Source organism: Silurus meridionalis, chromosome 22 (assembly GCF_014805685.1).
Source record: "Silurus meridionalis isolate SWU-2019-XX chromosome 22, ASM1480568v1, whole genome shotgun sequence".
Taxonomy (NCBI): Eukaryota; Metazoa; Chordata; class Actinopteri; order Siluriformes; family Siluridae; genus Silurus; species Silurus meridionalis.
The window spans coordinates 11,740,863-11,767,371 of record NC_060905.1 but is presented as its reverse complement, the minus strand read 5'-3'; the positions used below and the strand labels follow the sequence as shown (position 1 = coordinate 11,767,371).

Genomic DNA, 26,509 nt, shown 5'->3' with positions numbered 1-26,509 from the left:
TAAGCTGCTTTGTGAAAGGTTTATCGAGATGTGAATCTCAGCATAGTGTATATGATCTGTCATGCTTTCTCTTTTTGCTTAAACAGCACAGAACATCAAAAATGTGCATCTTTTTATTTAGTTTGTCATATTTCCATGCCATTTTAACAAGCATGACCAGTGACTAAATCAGAAAGTCTGGAAAGGATATTTTAAGAATTTACGGAAGAAATTCTTGCTGATGAAACATTAACTTTTTCCCTCGTGTCAGCCTGAATTATGAATCAGCATTTCCTTCAAGAGTTTACTCTAGTATCTGCACTTTTATGGCACCTAAAATGTGACAATATGCCCATTAAAATAAATAACATTAGCTTTAACACATACTGTATATAACGTATATATTTCTGTAATGATTTAATTAGATTAATAATGATTGAGATATGCTTCTTTTTTTATATCTACTGTTTTAGCCCCATGCAGAGCATAGTGCAATAACAACACTGACCATCTGAGATTCAGTATGTGAGTAAATAAACTCCATAGATTAGTCTTATGTCTATTTTTCTACAGTGACCCTCTGTCCAAACCTTTTTTTTTTTTAACAAGAAATGACACTTGAAATCAGTTACAGCATCCACCCGGTTTTCCCAGACTGCTATAAAGATTGCACTTGATTGAACTTGCTTCAAGATTATTATGCTTAGTTTCTTCCAAAAATATCTAACAATATTGAAGAACATACCGAACATTTAAAAGCTTTTTTCCCCCCTCTTTTTCCCCAGACTGATTCATTTGCAATTCCTACCCTCTAATCACATGCACAGAACCAGGTAGATGTAACCAGATACATATACAACCATCAATATGTTTTATTTCACACATTTAAAAAAAAACAACAGGGTTTTATGTAGGTATTTATTTGTTTAGCAGAATCCAGCAAAGTAAGTTTCATTGTACAAAAAGCTAGCGCATTCTGTATTCAGAATTTTCCTTGTGATGATGATTAAAGAAAAAAATCAATAATAAAAAATGTAATTTCTGGAAATTTAGAGCTATTTGAGCAGATTCATTGTGGATACCCAGTGCAGATTTTTCCATGTGCTTTCATGAACTGATGTGCACTGCTGTGTGTCACAGCCTGCTATGGCCTGATGGAGGAAAAAGAGCTTGATTGTTCAAGAATGTGTTGATGATATGCAGTGCATTGCTTCTAATCTCAAATATCGCCTGGCTTTACTCTACTTACCTCTTTTCTTCCTCCCCTATCATTTTTTCACTTTAACTGGAACATGTCACATGCCTTCTTTTTTTTTTATAAGGAAATAAAGCCCAGCAGCTATAAGGTCAGTCCGCTGATTCATTCCTGGCCCGAGCTCCTCAATACTTTTTTGTGAAATCTATATAATGTGATCATATTGACTCATCCATTACACATATAATACGCAGTTGCATAATCACTGAATCATAGCTTTGTGAATGCTGGATTGTGATAAAGGGAGGGAGTGGTGAGTGCTTAAAAATTCACCTCAGCCTACACATTCTAGCAACTCTCTTGTGTGGGTTTACAGAAACGTGATGCACATTTACCATAAATGATTCAGTGTAGTTGTGTAGAACAAAGCAGCGAGTGGGGGGAATGTTGCGATGACACAACACTGATATTTTGGTGTGTAGTTTTGACAGGTGGTAAAAATACATTTAACAGCATGTAACAAAACACACTTTGTAGACATTTTGGGAAGGTAAATTAAAGTTTTTGAAGAAGTCAATCATATTCATACAAAGCTGATATAGCATATTAGTTCATTTTTACAGGATAGTCTAATGTGGTGGTTACAAATGTATGAGAAAGAACGCACTTTTGATAGTTGTATTTATCAGTTAAATCCTGTCTGTGTGAAGTGTAGCAGGTTTTTTCTAGGTCTGTGCTTGTTCTTCTGCTTTCTCTTAAGTACAGGTGAGTAAAACAGGCCTGAATATATGCACTTTTCACAACCAGTAATCCTGGCTCAAGCTCCAGATGCTTAGCAACCCTGATGAAGATAAAGCTGATACTGAACATTACCATATCACTGAGTGGTTGGCTACGTGGATGGGAGGATTGTAATTAGAGGAATATTAGTTGGATCTGAATGGCACGATGGATATTTCACTGGCAGCTATACATACTCATATCACCATTAATCACTATTAATTTATATATCATTCCATCTAATTTTCTACCTAAACTACAAGCTTTTTTCTGTAGTCTGAGTTTTGAGATTTCTTGCTGCATAACAGAGGTTTGGACTTATGATTAGGATCATCTTTAACATCTGTGCATTCGTTACACATATCATCCTTGATCTATTCAACAGTTTTCTTTATTAGTAGTAGTATTAAGTATTTTTCTTGATCTCTGAGCCTCAGCAAAAAACAATGTCAACTCAATGGTCGCACTGCCTAACCCTCGTATAAGATGGTGTAATAATAAAGATTGTACTGTTTACTATTCGTGTACACATAGGTGAAGAAGGACAGATCAGAATTAGTCCTTGGGTTTGAAATAATCATTGCAACATTGAAAGAATGAAAGGCTGTAATCTGTTACTTACCTGCTTCCAAAAAACCTTTTAACTCATCACATTCTAAATAGTCAATTATCCATCTGAATGGTTAGTTTTTGAATACAAATAGACCAAAAAAAAGGTGTGTGATTATGACTGTAAACTCTGTACCTGTAAGTGACTTATTTGCTAGTAAGTACTTGCCCAATTTTTTGCTTGATGTTACTCAGTACTCATTCTTGTAGTTAGATTTACAGTCATGATTTGTTGCCTATGGCAGTACTCCAAGAATAATGCCTTTGTCACTGCATGCCCTCTGTGTTTAACAAACATTTTGGAGACTTTACTATACAATTATATCACTTCCAGTATATAGGCATGATGCCTTGAAGCTTTATAACAATGCAATGCAAGATCCTGATTCTTCTCTCACTACGATTCCTCCAGACCTGCAGAGACAACCCTGCTGCATGCTCCTGATGCTCCTCATCACTTCTCTTTCTTACATTTATACAATTATAACACACAAGGGAAACATAGCTGTTTAGCATCATTTACACTCTTACTAAAATTGTTGTATAGACCTTTTGAGAGGATTTGTATCATGAAAATAAAGTTTGCCAAAGTTTAGAGATCGGGTTGTTTTTGGTTGTATTGATTCTAAATTTCATTATTCTGCGCATGTCTGTACGTGACAATATCTGTAAAGTCTGTGAAGTCTGAATTGCACCGAATTTAAAAGAACTGAATTGAATTCTGATGGTCATTATTTCCAGTTTATTCCGTATATACGTTTTTATGTCTATGTTTGGTGTAAGTGGAAATGTAGCCATTGTTTAAAACATGGTACAAGTTGCTGATTCACAACTTTAGTTGGTACTGATGCAATTGTCTCATTGACCACCAGGAGGTGAGTCATGCCATGTCATGATAAAGAGTGAGTGAGAAAGTAATGAGACAGTAGGAGTGAGTGATAAAGTAAGTGAAAGGAGGAGGTCCTCCCACCTTGTCTCAATATAAAGCTGGGCACTGACTCAGAGAAAGACAGCTGAACGAGATCGTATGAAAGAAGAGGAGGATAAAGAACTGAGAGTGACTACAAACCTTATCTGTTTAAACCTTTTCCTGTTTCCGTTCCGGAAATAAAACAGCAAAGATAATTAATTTCATACGTTGATAAGGTAGGACCCTTTCTCCTTTCATTCTTTAATGTGTGTGTGTGTGTGTGTGTGTGTGTGTGTGTGTGTGTGTGTGTGTGTCCCTTCCCTTCTCCAGACCACAGACAGGTGCGCATGTACAGTCACTTACTCTAAATATGGCTAAACTTAATTTAATAACTCACTTCAACAACCTCAGCTGAGTGAGCAGAAAGCGTCATGTTTGTGCTGAACTGAAACACATGACCTTTAATACATCTATCTTATTTATTTATTAGTTCTTCAAATATTGATCTTCATGTAAGCACATAAAAAAGGCATACTTCTCTTAATATGATTTGTAATATTCAATCAAGTTCCTCTGGCATCTGAGAAAAAATATATTCCTCAGGGATATTTGATTTAAAAGGTAATGGTCTTAAACATATATACATATATATAATATAATACAGTATAATATCATATAATGCAGTATAATATATACTGTATATCCTCTCTGATTAGGGGTCCTCTGTATATAAATATATTTTAAGTAGAGATTTTGAATTACTATATATATTTATATTTATATTTATATAGTTTCTATCCATTCATAAATTGAGTATATATCATTAGGTTTGCTTTATATAGTAAATCAAATCAAATTTGTAATAAATAATAAATAATAAATATTAAAACCCATGTTTGAAACACATTATTACAGCTTTTGTTCTGCATCTGATGCACCATAATTTCTTTAAAACCATTATTAAAAAAAACAAAAAAACAAAGGTCTTTCAGACCAAAGCAGACTTAAATCTTTGTTATAAAAGTATTTTATCCGTGCACTTGAATAATCACTGCCTGCAGGCCTGAGAAGCTTTGTTTAATTTAGGTGGTGTTATAAGTGCAATAAGCTGGGGATTGTCGCTTGCTATTGTGTCACTGTTTACATGCAGAGAACATTCTAGAATTCCTGAGAGCTCCTAGAAAGTCTGCTGTTCTGCTGAAATCTCTTCAGCTGTAATCCCTTACTTTACTTAATAAAATGTTTGAAAGTATTAGAAATTCCTGCCTATTTCTTGTAACATGTATTTAAACATTCTAAACTTTTCATGGAAATATTGTGCAGAGTGCATAGCGGAGCGTGGTGGGGTAATACAAACTGATGTGAGGAAAGACACCAGTAGACACTCATGTCATCATCCTCAGCATCTTGTAGCCCATCTGTCCCTCTCCTCCAATTTAAGAGGATTTGCTTGTGGGTCAGTAGCTCAGTTTGGCTTGGAGCAGCTGGGATTTGACCACTGAATGCTTTCAGACACTTTATGGCAGCTTTAGAAAGAAGGGCAGATGCAACCTGCTGTACGTCCTGGTGCACTATTGACAGTTTTATGTGAATAGATGCATGTTTAGAAAAAGTTCCTTTTCTAGATATATTTAATTGTTCATAGGTATGCAGATGTAGCCTTACTGTCCCAAAAGACAAACCAAAAAGCCGTTTAGCTCCTATGGTTCACTTTCTAATATTGCTTCTTTTTTTTGAATGATCCAAATGAATCATTTTAGCTGACTGCAGTACATCTTACAATTATTGTTTATGGTTCTGATGTACTTACATCAGAGTTTTTTCTTGCCACAGTTGCCACCGGCTTGCTCATCATGGACAAACTTACACTTATAAAGAACATCTTATTCATTTTTATCACCACATCATCTGTGTAAAGCTGCTTTGAGACAATGTTTATTTTTAAAAGCGCTATACAAATAAAAATTAATTGAATTGTATTTAGAGGTGGCTCACTTTCAAAGCCAAAAGCGGACCTGCACCCTTTTTACTCACAGCCATTATATGACCCCTTACGCTCCCTCTGATCCACAACCACTGCTCAACTGGTCACACCATCTCTCAGGGTACAAGGAATAAAAGCTTTAAAACCTTTTTCTGTTCTGGTGGAATGTTCTGGTGAAATGAACTTCCACTGGATGTCCAAAAACAGGATTCTCTAGCAGTACTTAAATTAGCACATCTCCTTATTAAAACTCTCTTTCTAACTCTATTCTCTCCTTAAAAAGTTTTAGATTGATAGTAGTTTTAGTCTGGGCCCTAAAATAACCTGCATTAGAATGTATTTATTGATGGAGACTTTAAAGCTCAGTAATTCGCTCTGGATATGCGAATGTTTATTGCTTAAATGTAAATGCAGGCCAGTAATATGATAAAATATTATCACATGTTCCATGACAGTTACTGACTCTCTAAACTCTTTTAATGTTAAATGTTGCATAACTTAGTGTTAAATTCATGTTTAATGAATATTGTTCGAGTATCTATTGTCAGTGTAATTTATTCAGTATGTTCTGACCGATCGGATTTAAGAATTCAACCACCATGAGGTCATTTTATTTAACATTACAAAAATGCATTTTTTGTTTAACACAGAGAAGAAGAAATAAAAATTTCGGTACTTTATCCTTAAATATCAAAACAGATCCCTTTTTTATTCATGCAATACATAAAATGTATGTTATATTTATTAAAGTATTGCTTTAATATTGCTACATAACCAAGCCTTGGAGAACAAACCTGTCTTTCTGCCTGTTGACACATTGAGTAGTCCATGCACATGTCTCTGGTCAGAGGTCAAACCACAAACAGTCACTGTTACACTACGTTTTATCAGTGAGGTCAAAATGCCACCCTCTTTTACCTCTTTGTTACTGACAGCCTGACAAACTGAGTTCATCCTTTTTTAGTCCCTCTGGAGATTTGTCTGCCTCACTGCTTAATAAAAGTCAATGAAAAGGGCTTTGGTCAGAGAACCACTGTGTGTATGAGTGTATATGGATTGGCTGACTAAAGGCACAGTCATGCAGAAAATTGTAAAGCAGTGGGTTTTTTCCAGGTCTCCTCTCAGTGCAGATGTGCTATTGTGCTTTCTGTTGAGTTGAGTAGATTCAGGTAAAAATTATTGAATCTATGTATGTAGCGCACTGCCTTCCCTGTCTTTGTCAGGACTCTGTGCTTGCAACCTGACTCCAGGGAAAGCACTTCAAAAGCAGTCATGTGTGGTCTTTAGCCATTGTTCCTAGTCTGGGGCTGAGAGAGAACATGAAGGACAACAGGTTGTGCTACAAATGACCAAAGCTTGAGTTGAGACACCACAATGCCCCATACGGAGAGGCCCAGAGGGGCCATAAAAGCTTGCAAGTAGAGCCATATTAAACCTGAAACCCGAGTTGTTATTTCTGCTTCTACAGTTGGTGCATGCATGCAGCACCTGTACCTAATTATACCTTCCATATAATGTTGAGAAACGAGAAAGTTCTGCAATTTTTTTAATGTTGAGTGTTTGGCTGAGTTTGCTGCTATTTTCGCTTTACTGATAATGTGTCACAATATACCAGGCATCAGAAACCGGGACTAAAGCAAGGTAAAGTTTATTGATCTAAACAGAGCAAACAAAGAAGTATCAGAGAAGGGAGTGCTGGAAATAATGAACTTAGCTGAAGTGAGGTTCTCAAAAAGGGTAGCAAGGAATACGGGAAACAGCGGGGAACGTGGGATCCGTGAAAAGTCCAAGTGATCTGAGGTATGTATACTGTAGATCGGACGGCGAGTGAAGGGGCGGGGGATCTTTTAAAGGGTGCTCGATTAATGGGAAACAGGTGTAGGTGATTAGTAGGAGGGAAAGGCTAAATAGGAGTGTTAAGCGCTAGAGGGGGGCATGGCTGGTGGTTCTCTGACATAAGGTCAGACTTGTTAGTGGTGGTAGTACGCCCTTCTGCATAACAGCTTCTTGATGACTCTCCTTCCTGAACCACTTGCTTTTTAGTTCATTTTTGTTGACAGAACACAACAAAAACAAGACAAGAACAAAACAAGGAAACAATTTGTGCCAGAAAACACAAACTCCTCTCAGAAGACTGAAACTGAGCTGTTACTATAGGATTAAAAACATGTGAATTGTTTTTTTAAGCCAGTTATATAGTCAGAGCCAAGCTTATATAGAACATTTCACCTTCTTACCAATCAGAATTAAGAATTTTAAAGAACATGAGGAAAATGAAGAAAAACTAGGTACATAATAAAAATGGTGCTCAGAGGTTGCAGGAATCAGTTATATATCGACTATTAAAGTGATTATAACAGAATCTGATGAGTAGCTACACAAAAGAAAATAAATTAACTTGTTAATAATAGAAAAAGAATCTACGATATTTTGAGTCTTTATTAAGAATGGATATTGTTGACGCAGACTTTTACTTTCACTTGCTTGTCTTAAAGTAGATTTTTTTTCTTTCAATTAGCCAGCAGCATTCATAACACATTTGTGAATAACTTTATTTGTTTCTTAGTAATATTTATAATCATGGATTGTTGACTGATAGTTTGTATAAATATTATTTTACAAGTATTGATGGTTCTGTGTTTGGATTTCTGTCAGACAGAAGGTAATGTCCATATAACCAATGTCCTGTTTTCCTTTCTGTCATTAGATGTTCTTGGGTGCAGTAAAATGCAGAAGATGGAGATTATGCATATTTCATTGTATTATCTAACTGCCTAAAATGGGTATGTTTAATGAAGACGTGGATATCTTTTACAGGTGATTGTTGATGATGATGAAGATGATGAGGCTGGTCATGGTGGTCAGTGCAGTGCTTGTCCTGATGGTGGACAGCAGCATGATGGAGAGGATTCGCAGCAGGAGAGAGCTGGCCAGCCCTCTGCATGCTCGGGGTATCCGTGATCCATTCGGCTCATACTGTCAGAGAAGAGGTGGTTGCTGTGAGGGCAGGAATGATGAGTGCACTATGCCTTACCTGGATACCATCTGTTACTGTGACCTGTTTTGTAACCGAACAGTGAGTGACTGCTGCCCAGATTTTTGGGGCCACTGTATGGGAATCGATCCTCCTCCCAGAGGTAAGTCAAGTCAAGTCAAGTTTATTTCGATAGCGCTTTTCACAACATACATTGTCTCAAAGCAGCTTTACAGAATTTAAGAGTTAAGGTGAATGGTGTGATAAGCAGCTGTGGCGACTATGGCAAGACAAAACTCTCTTAGAAGGAAGAACCTTAAGAGGAACCAGACTCAAAAGGGGAACCCATCCTCTTTTGGGTGATATCAAGAGTATGATTATAAATCTTTAAACAATACAGAACACTGGAGAGTGAGAACTAACATGAGCACTGTTAGTAAGATTATGAGTAATGTTCTTTCTACAGTAATGAGTAATGTTCTTTTTAAGTGAAGCAAGCTTTACAAGGGTGATTCAATGTATGTGGTGGCATTTAAACCTAGAATTTATTCAATATTGAATTTTACTAAAATTATGACCATTATTAACCATACAAAAAAATGTAAACAAAGGTTCAATTATCTTTGAAAAAAAGCAATGTTTCAAGCATGAGGTACTTTAATGGTTAAGAGAAAGTGTAGTAATAGAGGACTGGGATATATGTTTATTGTACATTTACTATCGGTGGAATACATATGACACCCCATTCACTGAATCACACAAAAATTCATGATGGTCATATATATAAAATCAGGATCCTCTTACAGACTCTGTAGACTTTCAAATCAGCTGCTATATAATGATAACCAGTACCTTAGTCACCTTATCACCATATCTTATCACAAAGCTAATATCTCCATTATGACATAGTCTGTGCGTGCTTTTCAACATGAACTTGCCGTCTGGGAGTAAGGTGTAAAAATTGCAGGGTGTAACCTGGGAGTACGAAGAACAGTGGCTTTCTTATTAACATAGAGGGAGACACAAGGGAACGGTGAATGAAGGTCAGAAAGAATGCATGTAATGTCGAGGGATTGATTTGAGGAGCAGAGAGGCAGCAGGAAAAGGCCAAAAGAAGATCAGAACAAGAATGTCAGACACGTGTGTGCTGAGGGAGGGACATTCACTTTCGCAGTTGTGATACGACCTCCGGCCTTCCTGATTACTCACACACCACACACAAACCGTCTAATGGCTCAACACCTGATCTAACCTAAAGAGCCAGGAACAAAATTCTCTCAGTTAATTATTGTTATTATTCTATCAACACACCATGTTGTGACAAATTCTTTACATATTAAAGCTATACTATATGGACAAAAGTTTTTGAACATCCAATTTCTCATTTAGTCCTTATTAACGTTAACCTCCACTCTTCTGGGCAAAAGATCACTAGATTACACTAGGTTTCACTAGAGCTTGGAGTGTGCTTGTGGAAATTTGTGCTCATTCAGCCACAAGAGTGCTAGTAAAGTCAGATACTGATGAAGGTTGCGGAGGCCTTGGATGCAGTCAGCTTTCCAGTTCACCCTCAAGATGCACAATAGTGTTGAGGTCAGAGCTCAATAGCAGGCCACTGAAGATCTTCCACTTCAACCATGTAAAGCACATCTTCATGGAGCTCATGTTGTGCACAGGGGTATTGTCATGCTGGAACTATTTCAGGCGATGAAAAATTTTAATGCTGCTGCATCTAAAGATTTCTTGTACAATTGTGTGGCACATATTGGTGGAAAAGTCAGGTGTTCCAATACTTTTGTCCATATAGTATATATAAACAACACTATTTATTTTTCTACACACACACACACACACACACACACACACACACACACACACACACACACACACACACACACACACATGTGGTTATTTGGTCCTAGCTGCTCTTTATGTGCACTATTTATCAAATAAACAGATTTTTTGACAGCTGTAAACAAACGTATTTTCAGACAAAACTACAATTAAAGGCCATGTTTTCATAGCAGCATGCAACGTGCATAGCAGTTAGCAAAGCTTTACGTACCTCAAGCTTTCCCAGACAACTATGTACCATCTTTATTTGTTTTGGTTTCTGAACAATAACCTGATGTAAAATGTTTCCAAAGCATGTGTGGTCATTGGATAAAACTAAATCTATATCCTGATTTTTTTAAATCCAATAATAATGAAATAATAATGAACTTAAATGAATTTGAGTGACAGCAAAAACAAAAGGTATAGTCAGGCAGATAAAATTAGCTGTTTTAAAACTGAAAATGTAAACGTATACAAATAGAATGAGTGTTTTCTGCAGAGCCATGCCTCCAAAATACACCTTCTGAACGCTAGTGCAATAGGTGGAGCTGGTAAAGATGCCTTCATGGCCTGTCCAACTAGACATTGTTGTTGTTGGTTTTTTCGGGCCTTTTGCATGGTAAAACCAACATTAAGAAGTAGTGGTGACTTAGTGGGTAAGAGGGTTTAAGCCCAAGCACCTTTAAGCCGCCACTGTTCAAGCAGGTCTCTAGTCCTTCAAGGGCATCGTACCATCTTTGACTTCCTTATATTTTGGGATATATAAAAAAAAATGCATTGATGTATATGTGACATATCTCAAGAATCACATGCAAATAGATCATATTTTATAGCTATCAGAAGTTTTATCAAAGATTTTAAATCCCTGATTGCACCTTTAATGTTGTTATGTGCTACACACGGCTTCAGCCAAGTGCAGTGTAGTGTCTTCATTACCGCATGTCGAGAGGTGAGTAGGAGGGAGTGTCAGTGCAGTGTGGGCTTCACATAGAACCACTTACTGGCACCCAGGCAGGCAGTGGAGCTCTTACTTAGCTCGTTATGGTATGAAGGAAGCAGACTCTGTGGGAAAGCAGAGCAAAGCCAGTGGCAGCATTTCTGCACTAGTTCACTGAGTACATTTTAGGTTTTAAACCAAGCCAGGTGAAATGTTCCTTACAACCACTTCAGCACTTTAAGAATGTCACTTTGAGATGATTCTACAGAAAGGGAAAAGCTGTGTGATCTTTGTACTTTTTTGCTGATTTTTTTTTTTCTGCAGGTATTTGTGAAAGAAATGGCCACAGGTTCCACTCCGGTGCAACCTACAAAGAGAACTGCAATTTATGGTAAGACTAAACTGTACACACACACATACACACACACACACCTACTTTGTTGTTCTCCAGGCAACAAAGTGCACGCTCTGTGCTCTAATAACTGGAGCAGTGAGGCCAAGCACTTTGTTCTGTACATTACTGTGTATTTTATAGAATTTATTCATAAGCTCAGTAAGACACACATTGCTCTGCTTATATCTTATATTTCTTCTTCTTGTTCTTCTTTTTCTTCTATCTGACTGTAATTCCTGTCTTCAGTAACCACAGAACATGTTCTACTTACGACACACCCGACATGTTCCTGCACTGTGTTTACATTTCTCTTCACATCTTGACTGTAGTTCTGCTAATGAGACTAGATTTATTTATAGTAATTGGCATTTATGCCCAGTTCCTCCTTTCCTTTCCTGGTCTACAAATGGTCCTTAAAAAAGTTTCGAATACAGTTACAAAATATTTCCATGACTGCATCACGTTGTCCTTTGTCAAGCGTCAGCGAAAGCGATTTTGTTTTCACTCTCTGGCTCCTTTTGTCTATTTTTTCTATCTTCTTATTTTCATGGTAAAGTTACTCCTGAGGTAAATGAGGCATTACATAAGTAAGAGGGATTCTCATTACTGGTGTAGTGACCTGGAGTGCATGAGATATCGAGGTTGTTATAGAGGTCCATTTACTGTGAAAAAGTTTTGTTAATAGAGACGTGCCCAGTTACCTGCCTGCAGCTGCGGTTTGAGGATGTTCTGTGAGTATGATTCAAGGTGTGTTAAGCCAAAAGAAAAAGGGTTACTGGGCAGAGAATTCTTTACTAATGTGCTTAACTGCTCTGGCACCTAAGTGCAATGAGTCAGTTTCCATTAAACAAGTGTGCACTTGTGGCTGATTTCAGCACGTGTCTGGATTTCGAGAGTCCATGAAAGAGTGTCATTTTGATATGACTCATCGCCTGTCATGAGAGATGATTTACTTTATCGCTAATGTCCAGATGCTGGAAATCTCTGCACATCTGCTAGGGGGTCCAGAAACAAGAGGGAAAGTGAGACAAACATCAGAAATATAACTCAAACCCAGGCGGCAGAGCGTGATTTCATGATCACTACAAGTACAAAGATTTCAGTAGACGTTAAATGTTGTGGCACACTAGATTAATGAATGGTTTTATTCTGATTAGGACTGATGATTAGATTGAATCAAAAATAAATATAAATATAAGTAAGGAGAAGAAAAGGTGTGTCCTAACTTTTAACCAAATAAAAAAGCAAACAAATGCACTAGTTAAATCTAAATAAAAGAATGTAATACTTTAAATGATTTGCATTAAACATATACACATAACAACCAACATCCCAATAAACCCACTGAAACACTGATTCTGAAACTTTTACTAAGAAAAATTCATTTTATTTGTTATGTACCACACCACTTGACTTTGACAGCACAGTAGATAAATCATTAGAAATAATAAATGCAGTGGAACTAAACTTTTGAGCTACAGGAAGATTGAAAATGCTCTAAAGGATAATGGATTTAATAAGTCAGCTTATTATTAATAATGAAATTTATACACATCCACGAGACACTATATAAACAAAAAGGGAACACATCTATTGGTCTTCAATGTAAAAGCAGTGTGTTTGTGGAAATGGGGTGGAAAAGGAAAAGGAAAAAACAAGTAGCGAGGCTTAATTCATATCTGTGCTTTAAGTCTAATCAAAATAGCATTTCGTCATGTAGTTCTCAGAAACATATTAAATTCATGTTTAAAGCAGAACTGTTTGAAACTCTCCCCTGCATTGTTCATGCGCACACACACACATCCTCTCTTGGCCAGCAGTCCAGTTCACGGACTGAAGCTCTGGGTGGAGAGCAGGATGTCCGGCTGTTCTTATCCTGCTCGCTCTCCTCCACTCGCTCCTCCAACTGACTCCTCTCCTCCTCTGCTCTTATCTCATACACATACAACCTCCCTCTCATTCTACTTCTTTCTCCTTCTTATTGATGTCAGGCTTGCTTTATGACTAAAACATTTCTCCTGTTGTTTTGATGTACTTCATCCAAAAATATTACATACTAAAATAAATCGGTCTTGTTGAGTGGATTAGGGATTTATAGATCACATTCTGGATCGGTTTCACTGCAGGTGTGGTTGAGCTCAGCAGCTGTTTGTTGAAAATTATCACTAGGTTTGGTGATAGTGTCAGGATGCTTCCTGCCTCCTCCTCAGCCTTGGCTTTTATATGCTTATGAAAAAATTGCACCTGTTTTCGCATATAATCAGAATCAGAATGTGCTTTATTGCCAGAAAGAGCTTTATTATCAGATAGTGCTTTATTTCGAGCTTTATTAAGTATGCAAGTACTTACAAGAAACTTGTTTTGGTTACAGAAGCTGCCAGTTGCACATTTTCTATTAAAAACATGAAATACAATAAAATAGAAAGTTGTATTTCACATGTTTTTATTACACAATGGGGAGAGCATTTAACTGATCATGAAGTAAAATCACTGGGTGAAGAAACTTTTCATGTGACTGGTGGTGTAATTTTGTAAACATAATGAGACCAAATGGAATTGAAATAGAAGGGAATGTTACGATGATATAGCCTTAATGTGCACATGACCCCTTGAAGTAAATTCATGCCAATAAAATGTATGTAAAAAATAAAACCACAGGCAAAAAATAACATTTATTCATTTATCCTTAGTACGTGTTTTATCCGATATCTGGATACAATTTCTGACAAAGCAAGAAACACCAGTCCATCACAGGGCAATTTAGTATAGCAAATCCTACTGCATGTTCCAGAGGTTAGAAGAACCTAGGGCTGCAACTAACGATTATTTTGATAATCGATTAATCAGACGATTTTCTTTATGTTTTGCTTATAAAAACTATGTATAAAACTGTATTTAAAAAATCCAAAAGCCACATATTGAGTTTAACTGCCTTTAATTTACGCTTTTTAAACCTTATAGTTGCTGCTTGTTAAGGAGTGCATGGGGGGATTTCTTCTTCAAACAAATTCACTCATGCTGGGTTTTTTCTTTCTCTAAAAAAAAAAAAAAAAAAAGTTTTTAATGCTAATGGCAGAAGGCAAGTTGACAACCGTTATAAATATAAAATATAATACAACATTGTTTTGAGAATTTTTGTTTAAAAAAAATACACATTTTGTTCTGTTGTGAGAGTATACAAACAGATAGTTTGAAAACAGGCAGTTAACTGTTTTAAATGCTATAAAAAGGGAATTGAACGGAGAAACAGACTTGAAAAAATATTTTAAAAAATGCATTAGTGTACAAATGCATTAGGATTTGCTGAAAACTACAACAATGACTAAAAATGTAATCCTTTACTGCTGCTGTTATTGGCTGATTTTTAGATTTAGTGTTTGTTCGCACCATTTTAATTGAATCCATTAATGTGTCATTATGCATCACAACCTGATGCTCACGAGTAAGGATTAAACAGTTTACGTTTACTGTGCTGATGTTTCGCCTTTATCCGTGACACCAGTGTGTGCTCTTTTCGAGTGCCTGTGGTACTTCCATGTCACATAAACTCCGCTTTGCATAACTTGAAGGTACAGTTTTCTTTTTTTGCATTTAATATAAAATGCACCCATGCCTTGGATGACTTGGGATGCACTTTTTTACCTGCTGCCGGTTGACTCAGTACTGTCTGCCATTTTCACACGTGGCCGCTAACTAATCAATAACGGCATTCTGTGATAATTTTATTATCGATTACTAGCGATTTTATTGATTAGTTATTGCAGCCCTAGAAGAAACCACAAAACCCATGCTGAAGTTTGACCTGGGAACCTTGGGCCTGTAAAGCGACAACACTACCTGTTGCCCCCACCCCCCTAATTAATTTAAATAATGAATTAAATAGAATTTATGATGTAAAAAAATGCTTGAATCACATGGAAAAATAAAACATATGCACTACATGTGAAAACGTGAAATTTGTGAAACATGAGAATTGTCCAAAATCTACATGTAATATTTGTGAACATGCAGGAGAGAGATATAGACATGTCTGTAATGCTTATTGTAATTTACATATGACTCACTTAATTATTATACAATCTATTATTTGCTGTCGTTTCCCTTTTTAATGCTACATTTAAAAAAAAAATATAATCATTGTTTTTATTACTCTTTGTGTTTATATGTGACCCCCCTTGAAAATGAGCCATAATAATGAAAAGCTGAAAAGGGTGCATTATTCTCGAACGTCATCCAGATTCTTTGAGATAAAGCTTTGAGACAGATCTTTGTGCAGTGTTTGAGTTACACCTGGGTGGTCTGACCATTATCAGACTGCAAACAAGACCAAAATTAATGATGTCACCTGTATTACACAAATGTGGAAAGGTTCATGTGTTTATATCAAATATGTAAAAATGTAAAAAAAAAAAAATGTACTTTTTGAACAATGGTGGTGCTTATACAAGCTGTCATGCAAATCACATGATCTAATAGTAGTGGGGATTAATGTTAGAGGATGATCATAATCAGATGTCCTTTTGCTCATTCCCACACAACTCTGTGGACTGTGTATACTGTAATCCGGTCTAAACTTTGTGTGTGGACATGGTTTTGTTTTTTGTCCCCAACAAGGCCACAAATTTATAAGCAGTTAATGGGAGACTGTGGGATATTTGGCTGTAGTTCATGGGAAAAATAACAAAAGTTACATCTTTTACTTTAATTTTTTTTTTAAATAGTTCAAAGGTTATCTTTTGTTTGCTGAGGTTAAGGTTAGTATAAGATTTGTCAGTTCTCACAGGTAGTGTACAACAAACCTCTACACATGGGTTAGGATCCTTAATCGCAAAAGCTGTGGTGAACTGATGTGGAATGTGAAATAGTAGATAGTGAGATAGTAAAAACATTTTTTTTTTTATTGACACAAGGCCACCTGACTCCCCATACTGTACTTCCAAGATCAACTGTTTTTACAGGGTACTCTGTGAAATTGTCTCTGTCGAAAATGGCACCAGGGACCAGCCAACAAATAAAGGGGTCAGGAACCTGTGTGCTTCCCCTCGATCAACTCTAGAAAACATTCCTGGAAGTCACCAGGTTTTTTTCCAGATGCTTTCGGTTATGCACAGTCACGTACGGCTAATATGGCCTTGACATCCCTCAACTTCTGGCTAAATATTTTTCTAGTGTCATGGCTGTACTGTACATGTGCTTGTTAAAGCAATATTTCAGATTTACTATGAGTTATTAAAAGGCAAACCCTTTGACATTTTTGGAAATAAGTTTCGATAGAGAGAAAATCCCTTAGGACTAATTACGCTATGCGATGCAAAATATCTCTCTCATCACATTTAAAAAGATTCTTCATGTACCACGCTCAAATATGCTGCCCTCATCCCTCTCACATGCTGCCTGCCTTAAAATGGGGATTTATTTGAACACATAGCCATAAAAGGTTTACCATTCAGTCTTAGCCATCACCCCCCTTTCTCCTCCCTCAAGGCAGCTAAGTGCAATCTTTCTCCTTGATTTGTCTCCACTAGGGGAATTCCAGCAATTATTTATTTTTCTTTTCTTCTTATTGCTATGAGCTTTTATCTATGTGTTTAAACAGAGACTGCTTTGAATGACGATCTACAGAGACTGTAAGATAACCATGTCTTGGTGTCTTCTCTCTTCTTAGTACATGTAGTGCCACTGGTCAGTGGGTCTGTGAGGAACACGCCTGTCTGATCGAACAGGAGTTAATCCAGGCAGTGAACTGGGGAAACTATGGGTAAGAGCCATTCCCTCGACCTCTGACCCTCTGAGAATCCACCTTTCATCCGACTTCACTAATTTATGAGTTTACATTTAATCTGTATTAAAAACTTCAGAGCGTCGACTGATCTTGTACTTAATAATTAGCTTGTGTGTTGTCTACTTTAGGTGGAAGGCAGCTAACTACAGTCACTTCTGGGGTATGAGTCTGGATGAGGGTTTGCGCTACCGTCTTGGCACTCAGCGACCTTCCAGAGCCATTATGAGCATGAATGAGATTCAGGTGAGTGGTGTAGTGAAAACTGTAGTAGTCTAGAGCTCATAGTCTCTCATGACATCACTTCTTTGTGATCACTAGGATCAGAACCAATTTAATGCAGGAATAATTGATTGAAATCTTTGCTGAAGTGTTGAGGAAGTAAACCCAAGTAAAGCCTTGGGCTACAGAATGTTTAAGTGGTTCAAGCCAGTGATTTACAAATGTGGATTACATACTTTTTCAGGTATTTGAATAAAGTGTACATCTGGAGTTTACAATTATCAATATATACAGTATAAATACAGTATATACACACACACATACACACCAATTTGAGATGAATATGTAAAAATGAAATCTGTACCAAACTTATTAAAACATTCCTTTATTGATTTTTCTCATTTTATAAGTTGAAAATCCTTTAAATGTTTATTATTTTCTAGTCTGCAGCTGTACAAGTACTTAAAAGTGTTAGTTTAACATTAGATCAGATAAATTTCTGTCTTTCTATGGTGAGGGTCCAAAAGTACATAACTTGCCAATACACTTACAACATTCTTCTCTTTTGTCGATCAGAGCATTGGTGTGTATCAGCTCTGAGCTTAGAACAGTAAGGATGACAGTTCTGCTTTTTTTTTTTTGTCTCTCCGTGCATTGGCATGTGTGCGCTCCTGTACAATGCAATCAGTTCTATGATGTTGTACAAGAAGCAGTTTAGAAAGTTCTTATTAATTTTCTGTCTCAGAGGAAACATCTGTTAGCCTTTAGCCTTACTATCCTTTCAGTTTGGTAGGAAAACAACAGCTAATAGATGTTCAAGAAAAAATGTTTAAGTAAATGTAAAGTGATGGCTCCTTGAAATGCCTTTGGAATACCTCAGGTGCATCAGGTTAAACCTTCACACACAGTAATTAGAGTAATGTAGCATGTCAGTGGTAATCGTTCATGCAAAAACAACATTCACATATGTTAGATCTCTGTAAGATGTCTGCTTTAGGGACTTATCTTGTCTGCTCGAGACATGCAAGAGAGTTTTAATGGTATGGTTGCTTGGATGCTCCCTTATCCTGCCTCCAGCTGTTTTGATCACACTCACTGAGGCCTTCAGTCTCCTGCTAGAGCAGCCCAGGCATTCTCCACAAACAAGCATGAGAGAAAATGCTCCAGACATGAGGGGAAATGAATTGGAACAAGATGAGAGAAAAAAGGCATTAGCTTGCCCAGACACTACAAAACATCTACCCACCCCTCTCGTCCAACATGCCTCCACCTGCAGCATGTTTCTACACGCATCCATTCATAAAGCATCTACTCAGTGCACACACACAGGATCAGCGCTCATATTACGCACTCGTGAGCAAAAACAGATTTTTCACATTTTTAACCTCAACAAGAGCCACAGGGTTCTTGACACTGGACTTTGAGTTGTGACGCATTCCAGAGGTTTACATCTAATAAACGTCAGCTCGAGTAATTCAGTTATTAACAGAAGGAATGCAGGAGTGCAAAAGTGCAGGAATGCGTGACTGTGCATTTCCAAACACGAAGAGCAAAGTCCAGAAGTTTCCAAAGCCTGCTCCACAGCCGCTCCGTATCGACGCCTCTTTCATTTAGTTACTCGGTGACATGACCTGAGACAGCCGGATAGATTCAGGTTTAAAGAACTTTGCTTTAATAATTAACACTAAACACACAGAGAAGATCAAACAGCTCATCAGTCAGACCGATTTCAGCTTCTTCATTGTAGTTAGCAGTGTCACAGTTTCAGATACTTACATTTTAAAGAAGTTTACATTAAAGCACCTAACAGCTGAGATGCAGTTTGCAAACATTCATTAAAAGATTGTGATAGTGTCCTTATTCTCACTTTCACTGAGGTCCATATTGCAGAAATTAGTCACTTCTAATACACGATATATACAAAAGTATTGGGACACCTGAATTTTCCAGCCATATGTGGTTTCTCCCCAAACTGTAAGCACAAAGTTGTAGGCACACAATTGTATAGAACGTCTAAGGATGTGGTAGCATTACAATTTTCCTTCACTTGAACTAGGAGACCCAAACCTGTTCCACCTGTGCACAAGCCAGCTAAATAAAGCTGGCTTAATAAAGCTGATCTTCATGGGTTGGAGTGGAAGATCTGGATTGGAGAGCTCTCAACCTTATCGAACACCTTTAAGATTAATTTTAATGCTGACTGCATGCCAGGCCGCCTCACTCTACATCAGTACCTGACTTCACTTGTATTCATTCAGCCACAAATCTCTACAAGCACACTCCAAAATATAGTCGAACATCTTCCCAGAAGAGTGAAGGTAATTATAGCAACTAGTGAAGACTAAATGTGGAATGGGATTTTCAGAAAGGACATAAGAATCTTATAGTCACATGTCCACAAACCTTTGTCTATATAATGTACATCTTAATGCAGAATGTGCACAGCATCAACAGCTAGTATTTAAACTAATTTGTTCATCTATGGTCTTTTTACAACCACTAGCCAGCTCTCTCCAATCATGTGACATCTATTAATGTAGTCTTCCTCTGAGACATCAATCAGCCGCACTGATACACACACACTGGGTGACAGGAGAGCATAAGACAAAAGAAGGACAGTGCTATCCCACACTATTTAGCATACATCTCAGTGTCAGTGCGATAAACCCAAAAGATAGAGTGCCCCATCCCTCTCACTCAGACAGCATTTGTTAGTTACCTTTTCATTCTTCCATCAACAACTAACCTCCTTTAGCATCATCTGTTTTACAAAACAGCCTGTTACCTGTTGACTTCACAATATCTTCAACCTTTTTGCTTTGAAGCATTTAACAAGAATCTGTGCATGTTAAACTATCATCTGGTAAACAGCAGCTCTGACTCTTCTGAAGAAAGCAGCATCTCTGACTAGAAATCACTACTGCAACTATTTAAAACTTGTTCAAAAGTATAAGGTGCCTTGCATAGATTTTTATTACAGCTTCTGCTAACACCTGATTCATATGCATTCCTTAGATGAACATGGATAACAACGAATACATTCCAAGCTACTTCAACGCTGCTGAGAAATGGCCAGGAAAAATCCACGAGCCCCTGGACCAGGGCAACTGTGCGGCCTCGTGGGCCTTTTCCACAGCATGTAAGTTTACATAACAAGTTTACTGTGTATCATCATGCTCACAAAACCTTGCAAACTTTCCATCACTTCACTTTTTTTCCGTTCATCTCAGCTGTAGCATCAGACCGAATCTCCATTCAGTCTATGGGTCACATGACCCCTCAACTGTCACCCCAGAATCTGATTTCCTGTGACACACGTAACCAAGGTGGTTGTGCTGGAGGACGCATTGATGGGGCCTGGTGGTATCTGAGGAGACGAGGGTAAATTCTTTTTGCAAAATAAAACAAAAATTTGATCCAGGGCTGGGAATACCGTTCCTCTATAATTACAGTTGTACCTGGTGTTTTTCTTATTGCTTCACTTTCTAATCCTTTGTTTCAGGGTGGTGACGGAGGAGTGTTATCCGTTTAATCCACCCCAACAGACCTCTGATGAAATGAGCCGCTGTATGATGCAGAGTCGCTCAGTGGGCCGAGGGAAAAGACAGGCCACGGCTCGTTGTCCCAACAGCCACATCTACCACAACGAAATCTACCAGTCCACCCCACCATACAGACTGTCTACAAATGTAAGGAAACACACTCTCAAAGCATGCAATAACCTCATACCCAGCACACCCAGAACACACTTCCTGATCTTACATTATAGTTTCCTTTACATAGAACATAAATGACACAAGACATAATGTATGTTATATCATACTTAACATCCAGTTTGGAACTGTTTCACCAGCCAGTTTCACAACTCAGCTACTTTTTTCTCTCACAGGAGAAGGAGATAATGAAGGAGATCATGGATAACGGTCCCGTGCAAGGTATGGGATAAGGGTGTGAGACTGTAAGATGATAAGGTGGGAATGTATAGTGCACTTGTTAGCACTTGGTATTCCAGAAATGCCCGGATGTATTATCACAGAAACTCAAACCCACATAGTAATAAGAAACTCTGCATGGGTTTCCCTGTAATGCTGAGGTACACTGAGTGTGTGCCAGTCTTCTGTTTTATTGTTACACGCAGGAGGGAATTCTGCTGTTTTTTTCCCTCTCTGGATGAAATGAAGGGATTTTCCGCTTTAATGGGACTAATCTATGGTTATAAATGCTGGGCATTTCTTATTGTTTGGTTTAAAAACTATTTTTCCCACTGCATTTTTTTCAAAATAGACATTACTTTTTAGGAACTTTTTAGATTTTCTATAAATCTTGAGAAAAATTTCTAGAATTCTTTTTCACTTTGTCATTATGGGATTCATCATTATATATATATATATATATATATATATATATATATATATATATATATACACAGCCCATAATGACAAAGTGAAAAAGAATTCTAAAATAATAATAATAATAGAATAATAAAAATATATGTATTAATGTGTAAAATGTATTGGCCTTTTATATATATATGGAATATATAATTCCATATAATATATAATATATGGAATTTATTCATGGATTAATTTATATATATATATATATATATATATATATATATATATATATATATATATATATATATATATATATATATATATACATAAAGGCCAATCAGTGAAAAGGAACTCACTTCTGAACTTTGCCTGTAGTTTCAAAGTTCAGCTGTAGGATGATGAGTGATGATTTTATAAATAGACTGACCATTGAAAACAATTCTATATGAACAAACCCTGATGTGGCAGTGCTTTATGTATAATAGGTGTGTCTCCTGCCTTGTTTTTCCTTTTTTAGCTATCCTGGAGGTGCATGAGGACTTCTTTGTGTACAAGAGTGGAATCTACCGACACACAGACGTGAATGTACACAAAGCGCCACAGTATCGCAAACACGGCACACACTCGGTTAAGATCACAGGGTAAGAGCTGCCCTTTCCCACAGCACTCAAGCACAAAGTGACCTTTCCCTTCATGTGGTGGAAGCAGACTGCAGGATGTAAACTCACCTAGTTAAAGCCAAAACAGGGCCACAGGGGTCTCAGCGGCATTAGATTAAAAAAGTGTCTATTCTTAATTTTGGTAATGTCTTTTTGTGATTTAAAAAAGATCCAGCTGATAGAACAGATAACAGGATGATTAGGCATTATTGTATGCAGAAGAATAGAGATTAAAGTCCAGTCCACAGAGCTCTTCCCAAACTTCCAGACATGCTCTTTATTACCACAAAAATGCAGACACAACAGATGACTGGCTCCGCCTCCGTAGGTATTCCCCTGCCATTATGATGTGTCTGCACCACCTTCACTTATCCCCATGCTTCAAACCCACCCTGCTGAGCAGGCCACATCCTGATCTCATCCAATCAGACATTGAGACACACACTTCCGCTTATATACTTAAGCCCTGAGGTGAAACTAGATTTGTTGGTTCAGCACAGGCTCAGACAAATATTTTAATTTCATTATATGAAAGCTTTTATGTCCAGTTTCTTAAGCAGGTTAAGTATAGTCATGAACCTGATAGGAGTGGTTGTAAATAGTTTAAATGCAGATATAGAAAGTCTGAATGTTTTATTGATCTCCACACAAATGTGTCTCTAATCCTTCATTCTGAGATAAATATCCTCCTGAACCTCCCCACAGTGTTTAGGGTTTAAATACAGGAACATTTCTTTAGCAGGACACTAGAACATGACTGAGGAATGACTCATAAGGAGCAGGAAACAGAAGGTCATTTTTAATTTCCCATCCCATAAAAAGTGCAGTCATAATAATGAGTGATTTCCTATTCAAATATCCCCCAAGCCATCAAATGATGTCGGTCATGGAGACTGGAGTAACTAGTTAGTGTGATGTGCTTTAGTGATCTTCATGACGCATGAGTGAAAATCTGAAGCCTGGCATTTCCCCTCTCAGGTTCATTCGCTGACTTTGCGTTTCTTTTGACGAATAGGGCTATGGATTTTGTGGAAGAGGCACAAGAACAATGTTTTTACGGAGCAAATCCTCCTATGGTGTGCTTTGTTAAGCCCTTGGGTCTGGGAAAGTTTACAGAAAGCTTGTTGATGTCTCGTGTAGTGGAATGGTGTTGTCTGACCCGCTGATCCTCATTTGATAGGACAGAGAGTGGGCACAAAGCTGTGGCAGGGCAGGGATAAACCTACAGCCGTGCTGTATCTGGTCTTGTTCAAGGCCAAGAAAAATAATGAGATGAAGAATATTTTGCAGCACAATTACAGTAAGCCAGTGTGCAGTGTCAATGTTTTTGTTCTACTATTTTGGGTTTGCTGATTATGATCTTGACTTTTCCCCATTTCCAAATAAATTCCACTCTCATATGCAGGACAAATAATAAATGTAACCCCACGGAACACTATTGTGTTTCATTGCTAGAAATAAAGCAAGGCACATTCTGACCTGACCTTTGGGAACATCAGGGCAGGAGCCTAGTTTACGTCACCCTGCTACATCTGAGGAAAAAGCAGCTCTGTCCCAGAACAAGATGTGCTACACTGACAGGAGGAATGAGGAACCAGTCTTAGCTCCCATAACTCCCAGAAACCTAGTTGTTGATGCTCTGAGAAGGCAGGCGGCAGGCGTGTACTGCTTCCTAATACACGCATCCTTCCTAAAGCCAGAGGGAAATAGCAGTATGGGAATTTCTACCTTATCAACCAAGAACTCCTGGTCTGGAATGTTGGCATCTGTGCAGCACTGTTTTCTGGATATGTTTAGTTCTTGTGAGAACAGTCGTGTCTTTGTTGGTTTCAAGGGCACTCGGTTCAAGCTTAATCTGAGAGTAGAGATCAAATATATTCAAATGTACAGCACCAACATTACACTGATCAACTCTTATTTAGTGTTATTATGTTTATTAAAGATGCAGGTCATATAGATAAAACTGGAAAATGGATAAATTGTAATTATTAGTATTGTTTTTGTGTAGGTGGGGTGAAGAAAGAGATTTCAATGGGAAAACACAAAAATACTGGGTAAGTGCGTAAACAATGATTGTGTTTAAGTGAAGACATGAAGTCTAAAGTTGGTAGTGATGTATTTTTAAATGTAACGCTTTTCTATAGATTGCTGCCAACTCATGGGGCAAGAACTGGGGTGAAAGTGGCTACTTCCGCATTGCACGAGGAGAAAACGAATGTGAAATCGAGGCTTTTGTGATTGGCGTGTGGGGCCGGATAACCATGGAGGACATGCACAGCCATCACCATCATCACCAGAAAAGGCACAAATAGAGACGCTCAATCACGTGTCTCTGATCCTTCTGCCCCCTTCTGAGATCCGTGTGCACCTCATCACCAGATATTCAGACTCAGTCAGGACTATGGCAGGAGACTGCGAAATGGTTTCTGCTAAATCCATCAAAACTCCACTGAACATATTATTCGCACCAGTGCTGATAGGTGTTCGTAAATAGCCAGTCCTTTTTGTTGTGTGAATGTGGCCAGGTTGGACTGAATCCTGTAGTAGTTCTAATTCTTACTTCTCAACAATGCAAGAAAATGCCAATGATAAGTCAGTTTATGACTAAGGAAAAAAAAAGTGGTTCGTGGAAACTTGCCTGTAACTGTAAGCGCACTCAAAGCCCCCTGGTGGCCACACACCCAAATTACAACTACACATCTACTTTTCACACGAGCTCTTATAGCCTGAGTGGGTCGTTCCAGAGGCTATTCCTGTTTATTAGGTTGTTTTTGTTTTTTTATATTATCAGCTATCATAAGGTAGTTTGTTAGAACTGTAAGTCTGTGAAACTCTGAATTACTCAAGGTGCATTTCAGACAGTACATTCCAGCACACTGGAAAAGGCAAAAACGAGGTGGGGTTTAATTATAAAGGAGATTTTATTACCAATTATTTATTTTTAAAGAAATACAAAAAAAAAGATTTTTAAGGTAAATTGTTTATGGTTGTGATTCTTCTTCTAAAAGATTGGCCGCTCTTATTTTAAACATTTATTCCAAACCTGAGAATCAGTGACAGTAGCGAGACATCTGACCTGGCATTTTAAAATCAATTTAAAGTGAATTTCTATTCAGAAACAGCTTCTGTAATTTAATGACCACTGATATAACAGCTGTGCAGTTTGCTGACCTTTATATGCATTGGTTCTTATGTTTTGTATAAAGAAACACTTTATCTGTAATAAAGTCTACATACCTCCTCAGCACAGATTTATTTAATAAACTCTGTACTCTGTGCACGTTCATATATTTATTTTATATTCTTGCTCTTTAACTATTAACTTTCCCCTGGCTGAACACAGCGGGTCTCATTAAACCACATCTAATTTAGGTGGTCAGTCAGGTAGGCAGTCTATAAGACTTCATTAATACATAACTTTGATTATAATTGGCTGTGACACACTGGATATTTTTCATGAATCCCTGGTGGCCCTCAGAACATGGAAACTAAAGCAATACACACTACATTTGTTCTACTAGTGAATTGCTCGGTCCTCGTCATAGGCCATACACACCTTGTCCAACACTGCTGTACTGACACATAAAGGACAATTTACAACCCCTCAAGATGACAGGCAGGTCTCTACTACAGCAATTATCTCTGTAGCAGGAAACCAATTAATCCCACTCTGTATATAAAAAGAAAAGCAGTGTTTTGCAGTGTTATTCTATTCTTGCGTTCCATACTCAGTTAACCAGGTGCAGCATATTTATTTTTAAACCAAAGATGAGCTATAAGTCACATCTCTTCACTGCGACTCTTCACACACATCCGACTCAAAGAGCACAGCATCAGAGTTGTTTGAGGTGATACAGAACAGCACTGGGCAAAATAAACACAGCTGCTCATTTTCAAACATTTCTAAGGCTTTT

At 37.5% G+C, this 26,509-nt stretch overlaps 1 protein-coding gene across 1 annotated transcript; it reads left to right on the top strand.

Annotated features, from left to right (window-relative positions):
• Nucleotides 1–3,554: 3,554 nt before the first annotated feature.
• Nucleotides 3,555–25,889, top strand: tinagl1 (tubulointerstitial nephritis antigen-like 1). The gene is made up of 12 exons (XM_046834906.1): nucleotides 3,555–3,709; nucleotides 8,275–8,594; nucleotides 11,529–11,595; nucleotides 17,264–17,356; nucleotides 17,509–17,623; nucleotides 20,615–20,738; nucleotides 20,830–20,980; nucleotides 21,102–21,288; nucleotides 21,489–21,534; nucleotides 22,454–22,577; nucleotides 24,604–24,649; nucleotides 24,740–25,889. Exons 2-12 carry the CDS (start codon nucleotides 8,285–8,287, stop codon nucleotides 24,905–24,907), a joined length of 1,431 nt encoding a protein of 476 aa, XP_046690862.1. The 5' UTR covers nucleotides 3,555–3,709; nucleotides 8,275–8,284; the 3' UTR covers nucleotides 24,908–25,889.
• The last annotated feature ends 620 nt before the right edge of the window (nucleotides 25,890–26,509 follow it).